The 16,807-nt window shown below is 36.7% G+C and overlaps 1 protein-coding gene across 5 annotated transcripts in view; it reads right to left on the reverse strand.

Annotated features, from left to right (window-relative positions):
* The window catches only part of FER (FER tyrosine kinase), a 477,424-nt gene that overhangs the window by 361,010 nt on the left and 99,607 nt on the right, over positions 1 to 16,807 (reverse strand). For 4 of the 5 annotated variants that reach the window (XM_032625918.1, XM_032625922.1, XM_032625921.1 and 1 more), the window contains one exon: positions 12,053 to 12,152. In XM_032625918.1, coding sequence (XP_032481809.1) covers positions 12,053 to 12,152 — 100 coding nt within the window. Of the gene's footprint in view, positions 1 to 2,502; positions 2,523 to 12,052; positions 12,153 to 16,807 lie in introns of those variants that run through there. The other variant, XM_032625924.1, reaches the window with a different exon arrangement.

The following is a 16,807-nucleotide window of genomic DNA, read 5'->3' on the forward strand; positions in this document are numbered from 1 at the left end:
AAGAATATTCTCAGACTAAATGAAATTAAATTATAAATGAAAAATAGACTTTTTTTAATGTCAAATCTTTAGGAAACCAAATACATTTCTAAATAGCCTATGTATCAAAGAAAAAGAAAAGCCAAAAGGAAATACTTTAAGTATTTTGAACTGAAGAAAAATGAAGACACAATACATACAAATGTATGGAATGTTGCTAAAATAGTCCTTAGGGAAATTCATAGCACTAATGCCTACATAAGAAAAGAAGATAGTTCTCAAATCAATGATCTTAATTAGCTTCCAGATTAAAAAAAAGAAAAAATAGAAAAACTGGTGCAAACTAAGCCTAAAGCAAGCAGAAGAAACAAAATAACAAAAATTAGAGCATAAATCAATTAAATAGAAAGCAGAAAAATAGAAAGAAAATAAAGCCTAAAGCCAATCTTTGAGAAGATTAATAAAATTGATAAACCTCTAGCCAAAATGATTAGGGATAAAAGAGAAGACACAAAGTACCAATAACAAAAATGAGAAAGAAAATATCATCACAGATTCTACAAATATAAAAAGGTGGACAAGGAAGTATTCTGAACACCTTAGAACCAATAAATTAAACAAATGAAATGGACAATTGCTTGAAAGATACAACCTACTAAAACTCAAAGAAAAAGATAAACTGAATAGCCTATATCAATTAAAGAAATTGAATTTATAGTTTAAAAATCTTAGCAAAAGAGAAAAAAATAAAGCAAGCAGACGCAGATGGCTTCACAAGTGAATTCTGCCAATATTTAAGAAATATTATAAATTGAACACAAACATTACTAAGAGGGGTCAATCATAGACAGGACAGTATTATCCTTATACAAAAATGAGACAAAGATATTAAAAGAAACAGACATATTTGAAAATCCATAAAAACTTAGCCAACCATATCAAACAACATAAAAAATAATAATACATCATAACCAAGAGGAGTTTATTCCAGGAATGTGAAGATGGTATAATATTTTTAAAATGTGAAAATCAATCAAAATAATTCACCATATCAAGGTAAAGAAGAAAAAAAAATATCCATCTCCACAGATATGGCAAAAGCATTTGACAAAATCTGACATCCATTCTTAAGCAGGAATAAAAAGGAACTTCTTCAACCCGATAAAAGGAAAAACGTTTGAAAAACTACAGTTAACGTCATATTTATGATGAAAGTCTTTCCCCTAAGATCAGGGACAAGGCAAACATGTTTGGTCTTTCTATGTCTGTTCAACACTATACTGAAGGGTCTAGCTAGGGCAAAGAGGCAAGAAAAAGGAAAAAAAAAAAAAAGACATCCAGATTGAAAAGGAAAAGGAAAACTATCTTTGTTCATAGACAATATGATCTTATAGGAGTTCTTTTGAGAAGTCATCTACTCTTTCTGATGATGAGGTGATGGCAAATGTTTCCATTTACAGCCATTATGTCAGAACCTTAGTTTGGATACAAGCTTTATGGATTCACAAAATTGTTTTATGGCAAACTTAACAATGTGCTTAACCAACTAAAAGTATTCAGAACTTAATATGCTATAGGAAAGTAAAAGAACTTATTATTCCATGCTCTAATGAAACACTCTATTAACTTTAGCTAAATAGGCTAAAATTATTTTGGTTGTTCTCAGCATACATGTTATAAATAATAATCAACAGACTAATATCCAAATTAGTCCAAGTCAATTTAAGACAAACATTTGTTCCCTTGACACAGCATAGAGCAAAATGACTTCGATATTTAGCGTATATTATTCAATACCAAAAAATTTAACTAAAATGGTGCTATATTCATATAACAAATGAATGTTATATTTTACATTAGACAACATAAATCAGTGTTCCTTTGGATATAAATTCTAACATTGAAAATTTAACGTATTTTGTGTAACCCATACAGCAGGGATCAGGAATTTGGAATTTCAGTATTAACCCAGGCCTCCAGCTGATGTGCTACTGCTGCTGAACCTCCATTTGCAGTAACTGAACCCTTGATGCCAAACCAATTCTTTTTTTTTTCATATATTATTACCCTTTTTTTTTCTTTAACATCTTTATTGGTATAATGGCTTTACAATGTATAATTGCTTTACAATGGTGTGTTAGTTTCTGCTTTATAACAAAGTGAATCAGTTATACATATACACATGTACCCATATCTCTTCCCTCTTGCGTCTCCCTCGCTCCCACCCTCCCTATCCCACCCCTCTAAGTGGTCACAAAGCACCGAGCTGATCTCCCTATGCTAAGAGGCTGCTTCCCACTAGCTATCTATTCTATGTTTGGTAGTGTATATATGTCCATGCCACTCTCTCACTTTGTCAGAGCCTACCCTTCCCCCTCCCCACATCCTCAAGTCCATTCTTTAGTAGGTCTGCCTCTCCATTCCCATCTTACCCCTAGGTTCTTTATGACCTTTTTTCTTTTTTCCTTAGATTCCATATATATGTGCTAGCATACTGTATATGTTTTTCTCTTTCTGACTTACTTCACTCTGTATGACAGACTCTAGGTCCATGCAACTCACTACAAATAACTCAATTTCGTTTCTTTTCATGGCTGAGTAATATTCCATTGTATACACATGCCACATCTTCTTTATCCATTCATCCAAAGATGAACATTTAGGTTGCTTCCATGTCCTGGCTATTGTAAACAGAGCTGCAATGAACATTTTGGTACATGACTTTTTTGAATTATGGTTTTCTCATGTTATATGCCCAGTAGTGGGATTGCTGGGTCATATGGTAGTTCTATTTGTAGTTTTTTAAGGAACCTCCATACTGTTCTACATAGTGGCTGTATCAATTTACATTCCCACCAACAGTGCAAGAGGGTTCCCTTTTCTCCACACCCTCTCCAGCATTTATTGTTTGAAGATTTTTTGATAATGGCCATTCTGACCGATGTGAGATGATATCTCATTGTAGTTTTCATTTGCATTTCTCTAATGATTAATGATGTTGAGCATTCTTTCATGTGTTTGCTGGCAATCTGTGTATCTTCTTTGGAGAAATGTCTATTTAGGTCTTCTGCCCATTTTTGGATTGGGTTGTTTGCTTTTTTGTTATTGAGCTGCATGAGCTGCTTGCAAATTTTGGAGATTAACCCTTTGTCAGTTGCTTCATTTGCAGCTATTTTCTCACATTCTGGAGGTTGTCTTTTAGTCTTGTTTATGGTTTCCTTTGCTGTGCAAAAGCTTTGAAGTTTCATTAGGTCCCATTTGTTTATTTTTGTTTTTATTTCCATTTCTCTAGGAGGTGGGTCAGAAAGGAGCTTGCTGTGATTTATGGCATAGAGTGTTTTGCCTATGTTTTCCTCTAAGAGTTTCATAGTTTTTGGCCCTACATTTAGGTCTTTAATCCATTTTGGAATTATTTTTCTGTATGGTGTTAGGGAATGCTCTAATCTCATACTTTTACATGTACGTGCCCAGTTTTCCCAGCACCACTTATTGAAGAGGCTGTCCTTTCTCCACTGTATATTCTTGCCTCCTTTATCAAAGATAAGGGGAAGATATGTGCATGGGTTTATCTCTGGGCTTTCTATCCTGTTCCATTGATCTATATTTCTGTTTTTGTGCCAGCACTATACTGTCTTGATTACTGTACCTTTGCAATATAGTCTGAAGTCAGGGAGCCTAATTCTTCGAGCTTCATTTTTTGTTCTCAAGATTTCTTTGGCTATTCGGGGGTCTTTTGTGTTTCCATACAAATTGTGAATTTTTTTGTTCTAGTTCTGTGAAAAATGCCAGTGGTACTTTGATAGGGATTGCATTCAATCTGTAGATTGCTTAGGGTAGTAGAGTCATTTTCACAATGTTGATTCCTCCAATCCAAGAACATGGTATATCTCTCCATCTATGTGTATCATCTTTAACTGCTTTCGTCAGTGTCTTATAATTTTCTGCATACTGGTCTTTTGTCTCCTTAAGTAGGTTTATTCCTAGATACTTTATTCTTTTTGTTGCAATGGTAAATGGGAGTGTTTTCTTGATTTTACTTTCAGATTTTTCATCATTAGTGTATAGGAATGCCAGAGATTTCTGTGCATTAATTTTGTATCCTGCTACTTTACCAAATTCATTGATTAGCTCTAGTAGTTTTCTGGTAGCATCGTTAGGATTCTCTATGTATAGTATCAAGTCATCTGCAAACAGTGACAGCTTTCCTTCTTCTTTTCCGATTTGGATTCCTTTTATTTCCTTTTCTTCTCTGATTGCTGTGGCTAAAACTTCCAAAACTATGTTGAATAAGAGTGGTGAGAGTGGGCAACCTTGTCTTGTTCCTGATCTTACTGGAAATGCTTTCAGTTTTTCACCATTGAGAATGATATTTGCTGTGGGTTTGTCATATATGGCCTTTACTATGTTGAGGAAAGTTCCCTCTATGCCTACTTTCTGCAGGGCTTTTTATCATAAATGGGTGTTGAATTTTGTTGAAAGCTTTCTCTGCATCTATTGAGATGATCATAAGTTTTTTCTCCTTCAATTTGTTAACATGGTGTATCACGTTGATTGATTTGCGTATATTGAAGAATCCTTGCATTACTGAAATAAACCCCACTTGATCATGGTGTATAATCCTTTTAATGTGCTGTTGGATTCTCTTTGCTAGTATTTTGTTGAGAATTTTTGCATATATGTTCATCAGTGATATTGGCCTCTAGTTTTCTTTCTTTGTGACATCTTTATTTGGTTTTGGTATCAGGGTGAAGGTGGCCTCGCAGAATGAGTTTGGGAATGTTCCTCCCTCTGCTATATTTTGGAAGAGTTTGAGAAGGGCAGGTGTTAGTTCTTCTGTAAACGTTTTATAGAATTCACCTGTGAAGCCATCTGGTCCAGGGCTTTTGTTTGTTGGAAGATTTTTAATCACAGTTTCAATTTCAGTGCTTGTGATTGGTCTGTTCATATTTTCTATTTCTTCCTGATTCAGTCTTGGCAGGTTGCACATTTCTAAGAATTTGTCCATTTCTTCCAGGTTGTCCATTTTATTGGCATAGAGCTGATTGTAGTAATCTCTCATGATCTTTTGTATTTCTGCAGTGTCAGTTGTTACTTCTCCTTTTTCATTTCTAGCTCTATTGATTTGAGTCTTCTCCCTTTTTTTCTTGATGAGTCTGGCTAATGGTTTATCAATTTTGTTTATCTTCTCAAAGAACCAGCTTTTAGTTTTATTGATCTTTGCTATTGTTTCCTTCATTTCTTTTTCATTTATTTCTGATCTGATCTTTATGATTTCATTCCTTCTGATAACTTTTGGGGATTTTTGTTCTTCTTTCTCTAACTGCTTTAGGTGCAAGGTTAGGTTGTTTATTCGAGATGTTTCCTGTTTCTTAAGGTAGGATTGTATTGCTATAAACTTCCATCTTAGAACTGCTTTTGCTGCATCCCATAGGTTTTGCGTCATCGTGTCTCCATTGTCAGTTTTTTCTAGGTATTTTTAATTTCCTCTTTGATTTCTTCAGTGATCTCTTGGTTATTAAGTAGTGTATTTCTGAGCCTCCATTTGTTTGTATTTTTTACAGATCATTTCCTGTAATTAATATCTAGTCTCATAGCATTGTGGTCGGAAAAGATACTTGATACAATTTCAGTTTTCTTAAATTTACCAAGGCTTGATTTGTGATGCAAGAGATGATCTATCCTGGAGAATGTTCCATGAGCACTTGAGAAAAGCATGTATTCTGTTGTTTTTGGATGGAATGTCCTATAAATATCATTTAAGTCCATCCTGTTTAATGTATCGTTTAATGCTTGTGTTTCCTTATTTATCTTCATTTTGGATGATCTGTCCATGGGTGAAAGTGGGGTGTTAAAGTCCCCTACTATGAATGGGTTACTGTCGATTTCCCCTTTTATGGCTGTTAGCATTTGCCTTATGTATTGAAGTGCTCCTATGTTGCGTGCATAATTATTTACAATTGTCATATCTTCTTCTTTGATCGATCCCTTGATCATTATGTAGTGTCTTTCTTTGTCTCTTGTAATAGTCTTTATTTTAAAGTCTATTTTATCTGATATGAGAATTGCTACTCCAGCTTTCTTTTGATTTCCATTTGCATGGAATATCTTTTTCCATCCCCTCACTTTCAGTCTGTATGTTTCTCTAGGTCTGAAGTGGGTCTCTTGTAGATGTCATATATATGGGTCTTGTTTTTGTATCCATTCTGTATCCATTCTTGTTTTTGTAGCCAGTCTGTGTCTTTCGGTGGGAGCCCTTAATCAATTTACATAAAAGGAAATTATCTATATGTATGTTCCTATTCCCATTTTCTTAATTGTTTTGTGCTTGTTTTCCTTCTCTTGTGTTTTTTGCCTAGAGAAGGTCCTTCAGCCTTTGCTGTAAAGCTGGTTTGGTGGTGCTGAACTCTCTCAGCTTTTGCTTGTCTGTAAAGGTTTTAATTTCTCCATTAAATCTGAATGAGATCCTTGCTGGGTAAAGTAATCTTGGTTGTAGGTTCTTCTCCTTCATCACTTTAAATGTGTCCTGCCACTCCCTTCTGGCTTGCAGAGTTACTGCTGAAAGATCTGCTGTTAACCTTATGGGGACTCCCTTATGTGTTATTTGTTGTTTTTCCCTTGTTGCTTTTAATATGCTTTCTTTGTATTTAATTTTTGATAGTTTGATTAATATCTGTCTTGGCGTGTTTCTCCTTGTATTTATCCTGTATGGGACTCTCTGTGCTTCCTGGACTTGATGAACTGTTTCCTTTCCCATATTATTGAAGCTTTCAACTATAATCTCTTCAAATATTTTCTCAGTCCCTTTCTTTTTCTCTTCTTCTTCTGGGACCCCTATAATTCGAATGTCGGTGCGTTTAATGTTGTCCCAGAGGTCTCTGAGACTTTCCGCAGTTCTTTTCATTCTTTTTTCTTCATTCTGCTCTGCAGTAGTTATTTCCACTATTTTATCTTCCAGGTCACTTATCCATTCTTCTGCCTCAGTTATTCTGCTATTGATCCCATCTAGAGTATTTTTAAATTCATTTATTGTGTTGTTCATCGTTGCTTGTTTCCTCTTTAGTTCTTCTAGGTCCTTGTTAAATGTTTCTTGCATTTTCTCTATTCTATTTCCAAGATTTTGGATCATCTTTACTATCATTATTCTGAATTCTTTTTCAGGTAGACTGCCTATTTCCTCTTCATTTGTTAGGTCCGGTGGGTTTTTACCTTGCTCTTTCATCTGCTGTGTGTTCTTCTGTCTTCTCATCTTGCTTATCTTACTGTGTTTGGGGTCTCCTTTTTGCAGGCTGCAGATTCATAGTTCCCGTTGTTTTTGTTGTCTGTCCCTAGTGGCTAAGGATGTTTCAGTGGGTTGTGTAGGCTTCCTGGTGGAGGGGACTAGTGCCTGTCTTCTGGTGGATGAGGCTGGGTCTTGTCTTTCTGGTGGGCAGATCCACGTCTGGTGGTGTGTTTTGGGGTGTCTGCGGCCTTATTATGATTTTAGGCAGCCTTTCTGCTAATGGATAGGGTTATGTTTCTGTCTTGCTAATTGTTTCACATAGGGTGTCCAGCACTGTAGCTTGCTGGTCGTTGAGTGAAGCTGGGTCTTGGCACTGAGATGGAGATCTCTGGGAGATTTTCGCCATTTGATATTACATGGAGCTGGGAGGTCTCTTGTGGACCAGTGTCCTGAAGTTGGCTCTCCCAGCTCAGAGGCACAGCGCTGACTCCTGCCTGGAGCACCAAGAGCCTTTCATCCACACAGCTCAGAATAAAAGGGAGAAAAAGAAGAAAGAAAACAAAAGAAAACAAAAGAAAGAAAGGAGGAAAGAAAGAGGATAAAATAATATAAAGATTAAAAAAAAGTTATTAAAACAAAAAATAATTATTAAGAAAAAAACATTTTTTAAGTTAAAAAAACAAAACGGACTGACAGAACCCTAGGACAAATGATGAAAGGAAATCTATGCAGACAAAATCTCACACAGAAGCATACACATACACACTCACAAAAAGAGGAAAAGGGGAAAAAATAATATATCTTGTTCTCAAAGACCACCTCGTCAATTTGGGATGATTAGTTGTCTATTCATATTTTCCACAGATGCAGGGTACATCAAGTTGATTGTGGAGATTTAATCCGCTGCTCCTGAGGCTGCTGAGAGAGATTTCCCTTTCTTTACTTGTATGCACAGCTCCGGAATTTAAGCATTGGATTTGGCACCGCCTCTGCGTGTAGGTCGCCTGAGGGCTTCTGTTCTTCGCTCAGACAGGATGGGGTTAAAGGAGCAGCTGATTCAGGGGCTCTGGCTCACTCCGGCCGGGGGGAGGGAGGGGAACGGGGTGAGGCTGTGGCGGCAGCAGCCGGCATGACTTTACCTCAGCCTGAGGCGTGCTGTGCATTCTCCCGGGGAAGTTGTCCCTGGATCACGGGACCCTTGCAGTGGCGGTCTGCACAGGCTCCCAGGAGGAGTTGTGGATAGTGACCTGTGCTTGCTCACAGGCTTCTTGGTGGTGGCAGCAGCAGCCTTAGTGTCTCATGCCCATCTCGGGTCTGCGCTGATAGCCGCGGCTCACGCCCATCTCTGGAGTTCCTTTAAGCAGTGCTTTTAAACCCCTCTCCTTGCTCACCAGGAAACAAAGAGGGAAGAAAATGTCTCTTTCCTCTTCAGCAGGTCCAGACTTTTTCCCAGACTCCCTCCCGGCTAGCCGTGGTGCACTAACTCCTTCAGGCTGTGTTCACACCGCCAGTCTTCTCCCTGCGCTCCGACTAAAGCCCGAGTCTCAGCTCCCAGCCCACACCCGCCCCGGCGGGTGAGCAGACAAGCCAATCAGGCTGGTGAATGCTGGTCGGCCCCGATCCTCTGTGCGGGAATCTCTCTGCTTTGCCTTCCACACCCCTGTTGCTGTGCTCTCCTCCATGGCTCTGAAGCTTTCCCTCTCCGCCACCCACAGTCTCCGCCTGTGAAGGGGCTTCCTAGTGTGTGGAAACCTTTCCTCCTTCACAGCTCCCTCCCACTGGTGCAGGTTCTGTCCCTATTCTTTTGTCTGTTTTTTCTTTTCTCTTTTACCCTACCCAGGTATGTGGGGAGTTTCTTGCCTTTTGGGAGGTCTGAGGTCTTCTGCCAGCATTCAGTGGGTGTTCTATAGGAGCAGTACCATATGTAGATGTATTTCTGATGTATCTGTGGGGAGGAAGGTGATCTCCGCATCTTACTCTTCTGTCACATTCCTGCTACCTTCTCAAACCAATTCTTGATCAAATCCAGAATTTAACCCTTACTTACTATAGGAGCTATTTCTGGGTCCTATCTCCCCCGTAGCCTTGTCTTCTCAAGCTGGACACTATATATCAGATTGAGTTTTTAAATAGCTTTTCAAAGACCCCCTAATGTCTAAAGCAATGACTCTGAATGCCAGAGCCACAGCTTGGGTATCCACCATCAGTGCTCCAGCAATTCCTACAGCCCATTCCAGAAATGGCCTGGTGTGGCCTCTCCAGATAAACTAAGGTTCTGACATAAAGCCTGTAAATGTTGGAAGAATTTGCCAACACATTATCCTTATAAATAGTAAATAACTTCACACAAAAAACCTATTTCCATGTTAAAGGTAGAAGAAGGAGTTTGAAAACAGATACAAAATTTTCAAAAATATAATTTTATACTTTTTCAGGTAATCATGAGTATAAAGATAGTTGTGATTATAAAAGGGAAATTCACATAAGTCTCATGCATTTACATAGTTATATAAGAACTTACTTTAAAAGTATATACTCTATACATTTTACATTGATTTAATGGGAGTAATCAAATTCCAGAAAATGAAAAAGTACATCACTAATTCCTTTAGAAAGAAAATGTAAATAAGCTCACATATTTTAACATCAGGAGACTCAGTCAAATAATACAATTCTTAAGCTCAATTAAAACTACGGTCTTCAGATTTTCTAGTTGCCTTCTTACTACTGATACAACACTGAATGGTATTTTATCTCTATAATAAACAATAAAGATAAGTAATAAAGAACAATTATTACCTGTGAATAATCTTTGATAATATAACCTTTAGGTACAAGAACTATTTAAAACTTTATTATGATATCAGAATTAGATTTCATTTTTTAAACAAAAACTATGTCATTAAAAGTATCAAACACTTGGGAGTAATTATGTACTTCTTTTCCTAACTAATCATTTTTATAGACCTACTGTGAAATACTTCACATAGATGGATTACAATATAGTTGGATTATGTCACCACTTGTTCTGGGTGAATTTAATATGTGGATGTTTATAATACAGGAAACTAATTTGAGAATGCTAGCCAAGCATTATGTAATGAACTTTATAAAACTAACCCTTTGACAGATTGAGTAGTAATGCTCAATGTACAAAACTATTTCTAAATCACTCTTGATGGTTTAGCAGGGGATCCCTTGTATAAAGACTAAATTTTGAAAAACAGTGAAGACTTGCAGTTCCCAAGTTAGAATATCAACTAGAAGTGGGTAAGCTCCTTGAATGTTTGAATCTCAATAACTTAAGGGTAGCAAATGCTCAGTAAATACTTCTTGATTATATAAAGCACTCTTTAAAATAAAAAAGGAATAATAATTAGGTATACAAAGTTTGAAAATTATGAAATAATCATACAACATTGGAATTTACATCTAAGGCTATCTGACTCCAAAGTCTGACTCATCTTTCCACTATTGCATTTTTTCTTTTCTTCACTTAACTTACATAACTGAAGTACAAAAGCATTTTAAAAGATATGTTTGCATTAAAAAGAGATCATAATCTCAAAATGCTGGTTGAGGTACAAGAAAAATAAGTAAAAATAAGTAAACTGTGAATACTAATTCATCTAGAAACACTGCAAGAAGCAGAAACGTGAAATAAATGTGGGAGGGATGGAGACAGGGAGACACAAAGTAAATGCTGAAGGGAATACTGGGAGAAGGGAGGGGAGGGACAGAGAAGGAAGGAGAGTAAGGAAGTAGGGAGGAGCAAGAGGAAGAAGGAAAGGGAGGCAGAAGTGGCAGGGGGGAACTGCATCTAAATCAGTCTCTCTTCTAGTCTACTGGGAATAACAACAAAAACAGTATTTTCATTGTGTAAGGTATATCCAAATATAGGAGCTGTTTACTTCATTTACCTCCACCAAATGACAAAATAATATGCAAGTAAAAGAAAAAGAGAAAATACATTAATAAATGAGAAAGCTAAATTTAATAATTAAAAAAATATTTTAAAAAGAGTTGCTAATAATGCTTCTATTTAAACAGAAAACAACAAAAATTTTATAATTAAAAAAATATAAATATGAAGACTAGTCACATTTAAAAACTATAACCACAAATCTTTGATTAAAACATAATGTTTCCCTTTCCATTTACTTCCAAAGCTTATTATGAAAATTTTAGTACAATATAGATATAAAATTAAGCTATGAAAGCAAAACTGAGCTATAAGACGACCTGTGATTTTAATGGCATTTAAATACAGGTAAAAAGAGGATCAATAAAAGCTTTTAAACAAATACAACTTTATTTTTCTTATTTAGCACTCAGTAATTAAATGAGTAAATCTGAAGCCTATGAGAAAAATTTAAAAATTCCTTGCATTCTATTACAAGTACTGCATAATTCTATTAATAGCATTAACTACTCAAAAATAGTTTCCAGGGGCTTCCCTGGTGGCACAGTGGTTGAGAGTCCGCCTGCGGAAGCAGGGGACACAGGTTCGTGCCCTGGTCCGGGAAGATCCCACATGCCGCAGAGCGGCTGGGCCCGTGAGCCATGGCCGCTGAGCCTGCGCGTCCGGAGCCTGTGCTCCGCAACGGGAGAAGCCACAACAGTGAGAGGCCCGCGTACCGCAAAAAAAAAAAAAAAAAAAATAGTTTCCATTATTTTCAAAAAACAAAAGAAATACTTATTACACAGTTTGGTAATTAGTCTATTTTGGCTTACTTTAATATTTTTAAAATGTGAATTGGTCTAAGTGTAATCATTCCACCACTTATAAAGATAACTTTCAAATGATAAGAAAAAAAATCACTGAAATAAACATTTTTCATAATTGCATCATACCTTTAGCTACAGCTTCTTTATATTTCTCTTTGGCAGAATTCATTTCTTTTATTAATTGTCTATAGCTTGTTTTTAATTTCTCTAATTCTGTCTTTGTGACCTGTCAAAAAAAGAAATGAAAAAAAATTTTTTAATGCTTAAATTTATTTCAGTCGAGAACCTAAATTCCAAAGCATTAACAGATGCATATTTTACTGCTTATGGGGCAGAGGTGCTCTTTAATATACAATTATAACCAATAAACTAAAATTAGCTTAGAAATCTGTGATAAATTCAACAGGATATGAAAAAAAACCATTTCTTAAAAAGAAGAACAGATCATGAAATAGTGCTGTCATCATCTAAAATATAAAGGCCAGGGGCTTCCCTGGTGGCACAGTGGTTGAGAGTCTGCCTGCCAATGCAGGGGACACAGGTTCGTGCCCCAGTCCAGGAAGATCCCACATGCCGTGGAGTGGCTGGGCCCGTGAGCCATGGCCGCTGAGCCTGCACGTCCAGAGCCTGTGCTCCACAGCGGGAGAGGCCACAACAGTGAGAGGCCCGTGTACCGCAAAAATAAATAAATAAATAAATAAAATGTAAAGGCCAATAATTAATTGCTGTGTACAAAAATATTTTCTCTAATAAAAAAATAATTTAAAATATTTATTTTAATTATACAGAATAACTCTGAGCTGTCATAATTCACCAGTTCTAACATGATTTTTTTTTTTTTCACACTGTAACATCTCTGAAAAGATACATCTATCATTGCTGGCCAGGCAGCAATCATGACAGTGGTCACTGCATGCACACATGAACTTCGTTATTATTTCTACCCAAAAGCTAGACAAATCCAAGTCTTTGATTCTGTCGTCAAAAAACCATAATAAGCATTTGAGAAAAAATTGAGTCTTAGATTGTATCTAAAAAACTTCTAATAAGCCTTCTGGAAGAGTATGAAATCAGCAGCATTAGAAACTTGTTAAAGGGGCATAAGAAACTTGGAAGAAAATCCCAGAGCCCACTTTAAACAAATTCTGCATCACAAATGTTCTTGACAGCATGGAGGATTGCACTGTGTAAATAAACAAAAATATCTACAACTATGATATAGATATAAATGAGTTCAAATCATTCCCTTTTAAAAAGAACCTCACTGGTTAACATTTTGTTTTTAATGGACTTTACCTTTTAGAGAACTTTTAGTATCACAGCCAAATTAGCACAAAGTATGGAGATTCCCCACTTGTCTTTTACCCTGATTCATGCACAGCCTCCCTGATTATCAATATACTCCACTAGAGTATGTTTGTAAATTTTTACAATTTATAAACCTACAATGACACATCATTATCACATAAGTCCATAGTTTACATTAAGTTCCACTCTTGGTGTACATTTTATGGTTTTGAACAAACATATAATGACATGTATCCACCATTATAGTACCACACACAGTTGTTTCACTGTCATAAAACCCTCTGTGCTCCACCTATTCACTAACTCCTGGGAATCAATGATCTTTTTACTGTCTTCATAGTTTTGACTTTTCCAGAATATCATATAGTTAGAATCATACATATTTTTCATATTGGCTTCTTTCACTTAGTAATATGCATTTAAGGTTCCTCCATATCTTTCTGTGGCTTGGTAGCTCATTTTCTTTGAGCTCTGAATAATATTCCATTGTCTGGATGCACTACAGTTTATCTACTCACTTACTAAAGGACTTCTTGCTTGCTTCCAAGTTTTGACAATTATGAATAAAGCTGTTATAAACAGCTATGTGTGGGCTTTAGTGTAGACATATGTTTTCAACTCCTCTGCACAAATACTAAGGAGCTCAATTGCTAGGTCCTATGGTAAGAGTATTTTTAATTTTGTAAGAAACAGCCAAACTGTCTTCCAAAGTGGCTGGATTATTTTGCATTCCCACCAGCAATGAATGAGAGTCCCTGTTGCTCCACAACCTCACCAGTACTTGGTGGTTGTCAACGTTCTAGATTTGGGGCATTCTAATAGATGTATAGTGGTATGTCATTGTTCCTTTAATTTGCACTTCCTTGATGACATATGACGTTGAGCAACTTTTTATGTGCTTATTTGCCATCTGTAGATCTTCTTTGGCGAGGTGTTTGTTTTTTAATCAGGTTGCTGGTTTTCTTAGTAGACTTTTAAGAGTTCTTTGTGTATTTTTTTAAATTAATTTTATTTATTTTTGGCTGTGATGGGTCCTCATTGCTGGGTGCAGGCTTTCTCTAATTGCAGCGAGCAGGGCTACTCTTTGTTGCAGTTCACGGGCTTCTCATTGTGGTAGCTTCTCTTGTTCTGGAGCATGGGCTCTAGACATTCAGGCGTCAGTAGTTGCAGCACATGGGCTAAGCAGCTGCGGCACACGGGTTTCAGTAGTTGCAGCGCATGGGCTCAGTACCTGCAGCACATGGGCTCAGTAGTTGTGGCTCACAGGCTCTAGAGCGCAGGCTCAGTAGTTGTGGCTCACAGGCTTAGTTGCTCCACAGCATGTGGGATCTTCCTGGACCAGGGATCGAACCCATGTCCCCTGCATTGGCAGGCAGATCCTTAACCACTATGCCACCAGGGAAGAGTTCTTTGTGTATTTTAGATAACAGTCTTTTGTCAAATGTGCCTTTGCAAATGTTTTCTTCCAGTCTACGGCTTATCTTCTCATTCCTTTGATACTGTATTTGCAGAGCAGAAGTTTTATTTTTTATTTTTTTGAGGAGAACCTGAATACAATACATATAATATATACCATATATATAAAAAATATATATATATAGCTTGGAGCAGGCAAGAAATATGGACACTTCCATCTACGTGACTGTCCATCACAGTTACTGCTCTGGTCTCAGGGGCTCTAACTATTTTCCGTTTTGCATACTTTTCAACTGTTGTATCACATTGATGTCTGTTGTTGAAATCTTTCTGAGAATTTTGCCAATCTGGTTCATTTTATGTTGCCTATCAGGTTGCTTTGAGTTCATTATATCTTTTAAACTTATGAAATCATTATAGTTCCATAATTGCTTATAGACCACCCAGAGTGTGCCTGAGACCCTTTTGGGTTTCACTTCCAATGCTCGTACTTTCCCTTAAATTCTGTACTAAAGATGCCATACCATTTGAGATTGGAGGCACACTTTCATACCATGACTCACGTCCAGTGTTAAGTAGAATTTCTCTGAATGAAAACTCATGTGTTCCTTTGCCATTTGCAACACGTATCACACACATTTCTGTGGAGTTATAATGTTTTAAAAAAGAAAGAAAGGAGGGAATTCCCTGATGGTCAAGTGGTTAGAAATCTGAGTTCTCACTGATGAGGGCCCAAGTTCAATCCCTGGTCAGGGAACTCAGATTCCACAAGCCATGCAGTACAGGTAGGGAGGAGGGAAGAAAGAAAGGAAAACAGAGAAGTTTTAAAATTTTGAGGAGTTCCAACTTATCAATCATTTCTTCATGGACCACGCCTTTGGTGTTGTATCTAAAAAGTCATCTTCATACCCGAGGTCATCTAGGTTTTCTCCTATTTATCTTCTAGGTGTTTTATACTATTACATTGTACATTTAGGTCTGTGATCCATTTTGAGTTAATTTGTGTGAATGGTGTAAAGTATATGTCTAGATTCATTTTTTTGCACATGGTGGTCCCTTGTTCCAGAACCATGTGTTAAAAATATTAACTTTTCTCCCCTGTATTGACTTTGCCCCTTTGTCAAAGATCAATTAACTACAATTATGTGGATCTACTTCTGACTCTCTCCCTCGATTCTGTTCCACTGATCTATTTGTTTTCCTATTGTCTTTCACAAATACCAAACTATCTTGATTACTGTATTTTTTTAATTTAAAATACTCCTTTATCTTTTGTATATTAAGATATTTACACACACACACACACATATATATACATATATATATATATATACACACACACACACCTATATAGATATATATCAAGTCACAAGGCAAATTACTCATTATCCAGAGAAAACTATCAGAATAATTTTTTAACATCTATTTAAAGTATAATTGCTTTACAAGGTGTGTTAGTTTCTGCTTTACAACAAAGTGAATCAGTTATACATATACTTATATCCCCATAACTCTTCCCTCTTGCGACTCCCTCCCTCCCACCCTCCCTATCCCATCCCTCTAGGTGGTCACAAAGCACCGAGCTGATCTCCCTGTGCTATGTGGCTACTTCCCACTAGCTATCTATTTTACATTTGGTACTGTATATATGTCCATGCCACCCTTTAACTTTGTCCCAGCTTACCCTTCTCCTTCCCCATAACCTCAAATCCATTCTCTAGTAGGTCTGTGACTTTATTCCCGTCTTGTCCCTAGGATCTTCATGATCTTTTTTTTTTACATTCCATATATATGTGTTAGCATATGGTATTTGTTTTTCTCTTTCTGACTTACTTCACTCTGTATGACAGACTCTAGGTCCACTCTGTATGACAGACTCTAGGTCCATCCACCTCACTACAAATAACTCAATTTCTTTTCTTTTCATGGCTGAGAAATATTCCATTCTATATATGTGCCACATCTTCTTTATCCATTCATCTGTTGATGGACACTTAGGTTGCTTCCATGTCCTGGCTACTGTAAGTAGAGCTGCAATGAACATTGTGGTACATTACTCCATGAATTATGGTTTTCTCAGGGTATATGCCCAGTAGTGGGATTGCTGGGTTGTACAGTTCTATTTTCAGTTTTTTAAAGAACCACCATACTGTTTTC

This window comes from Phocoena sinus, chromosome 3, assembly GCF_008692025.1.
Source record: "Phocoena sinus isolate mPhoSin1 chromosome 3, mPhoSin1.pri, whole genome shotgun sequence".
NCBI lineage: Eukaryota > Metazoa > Chordata > Mammalia > Artiodactyla > Phocoenidae > Phocoena > Phocoena sinus.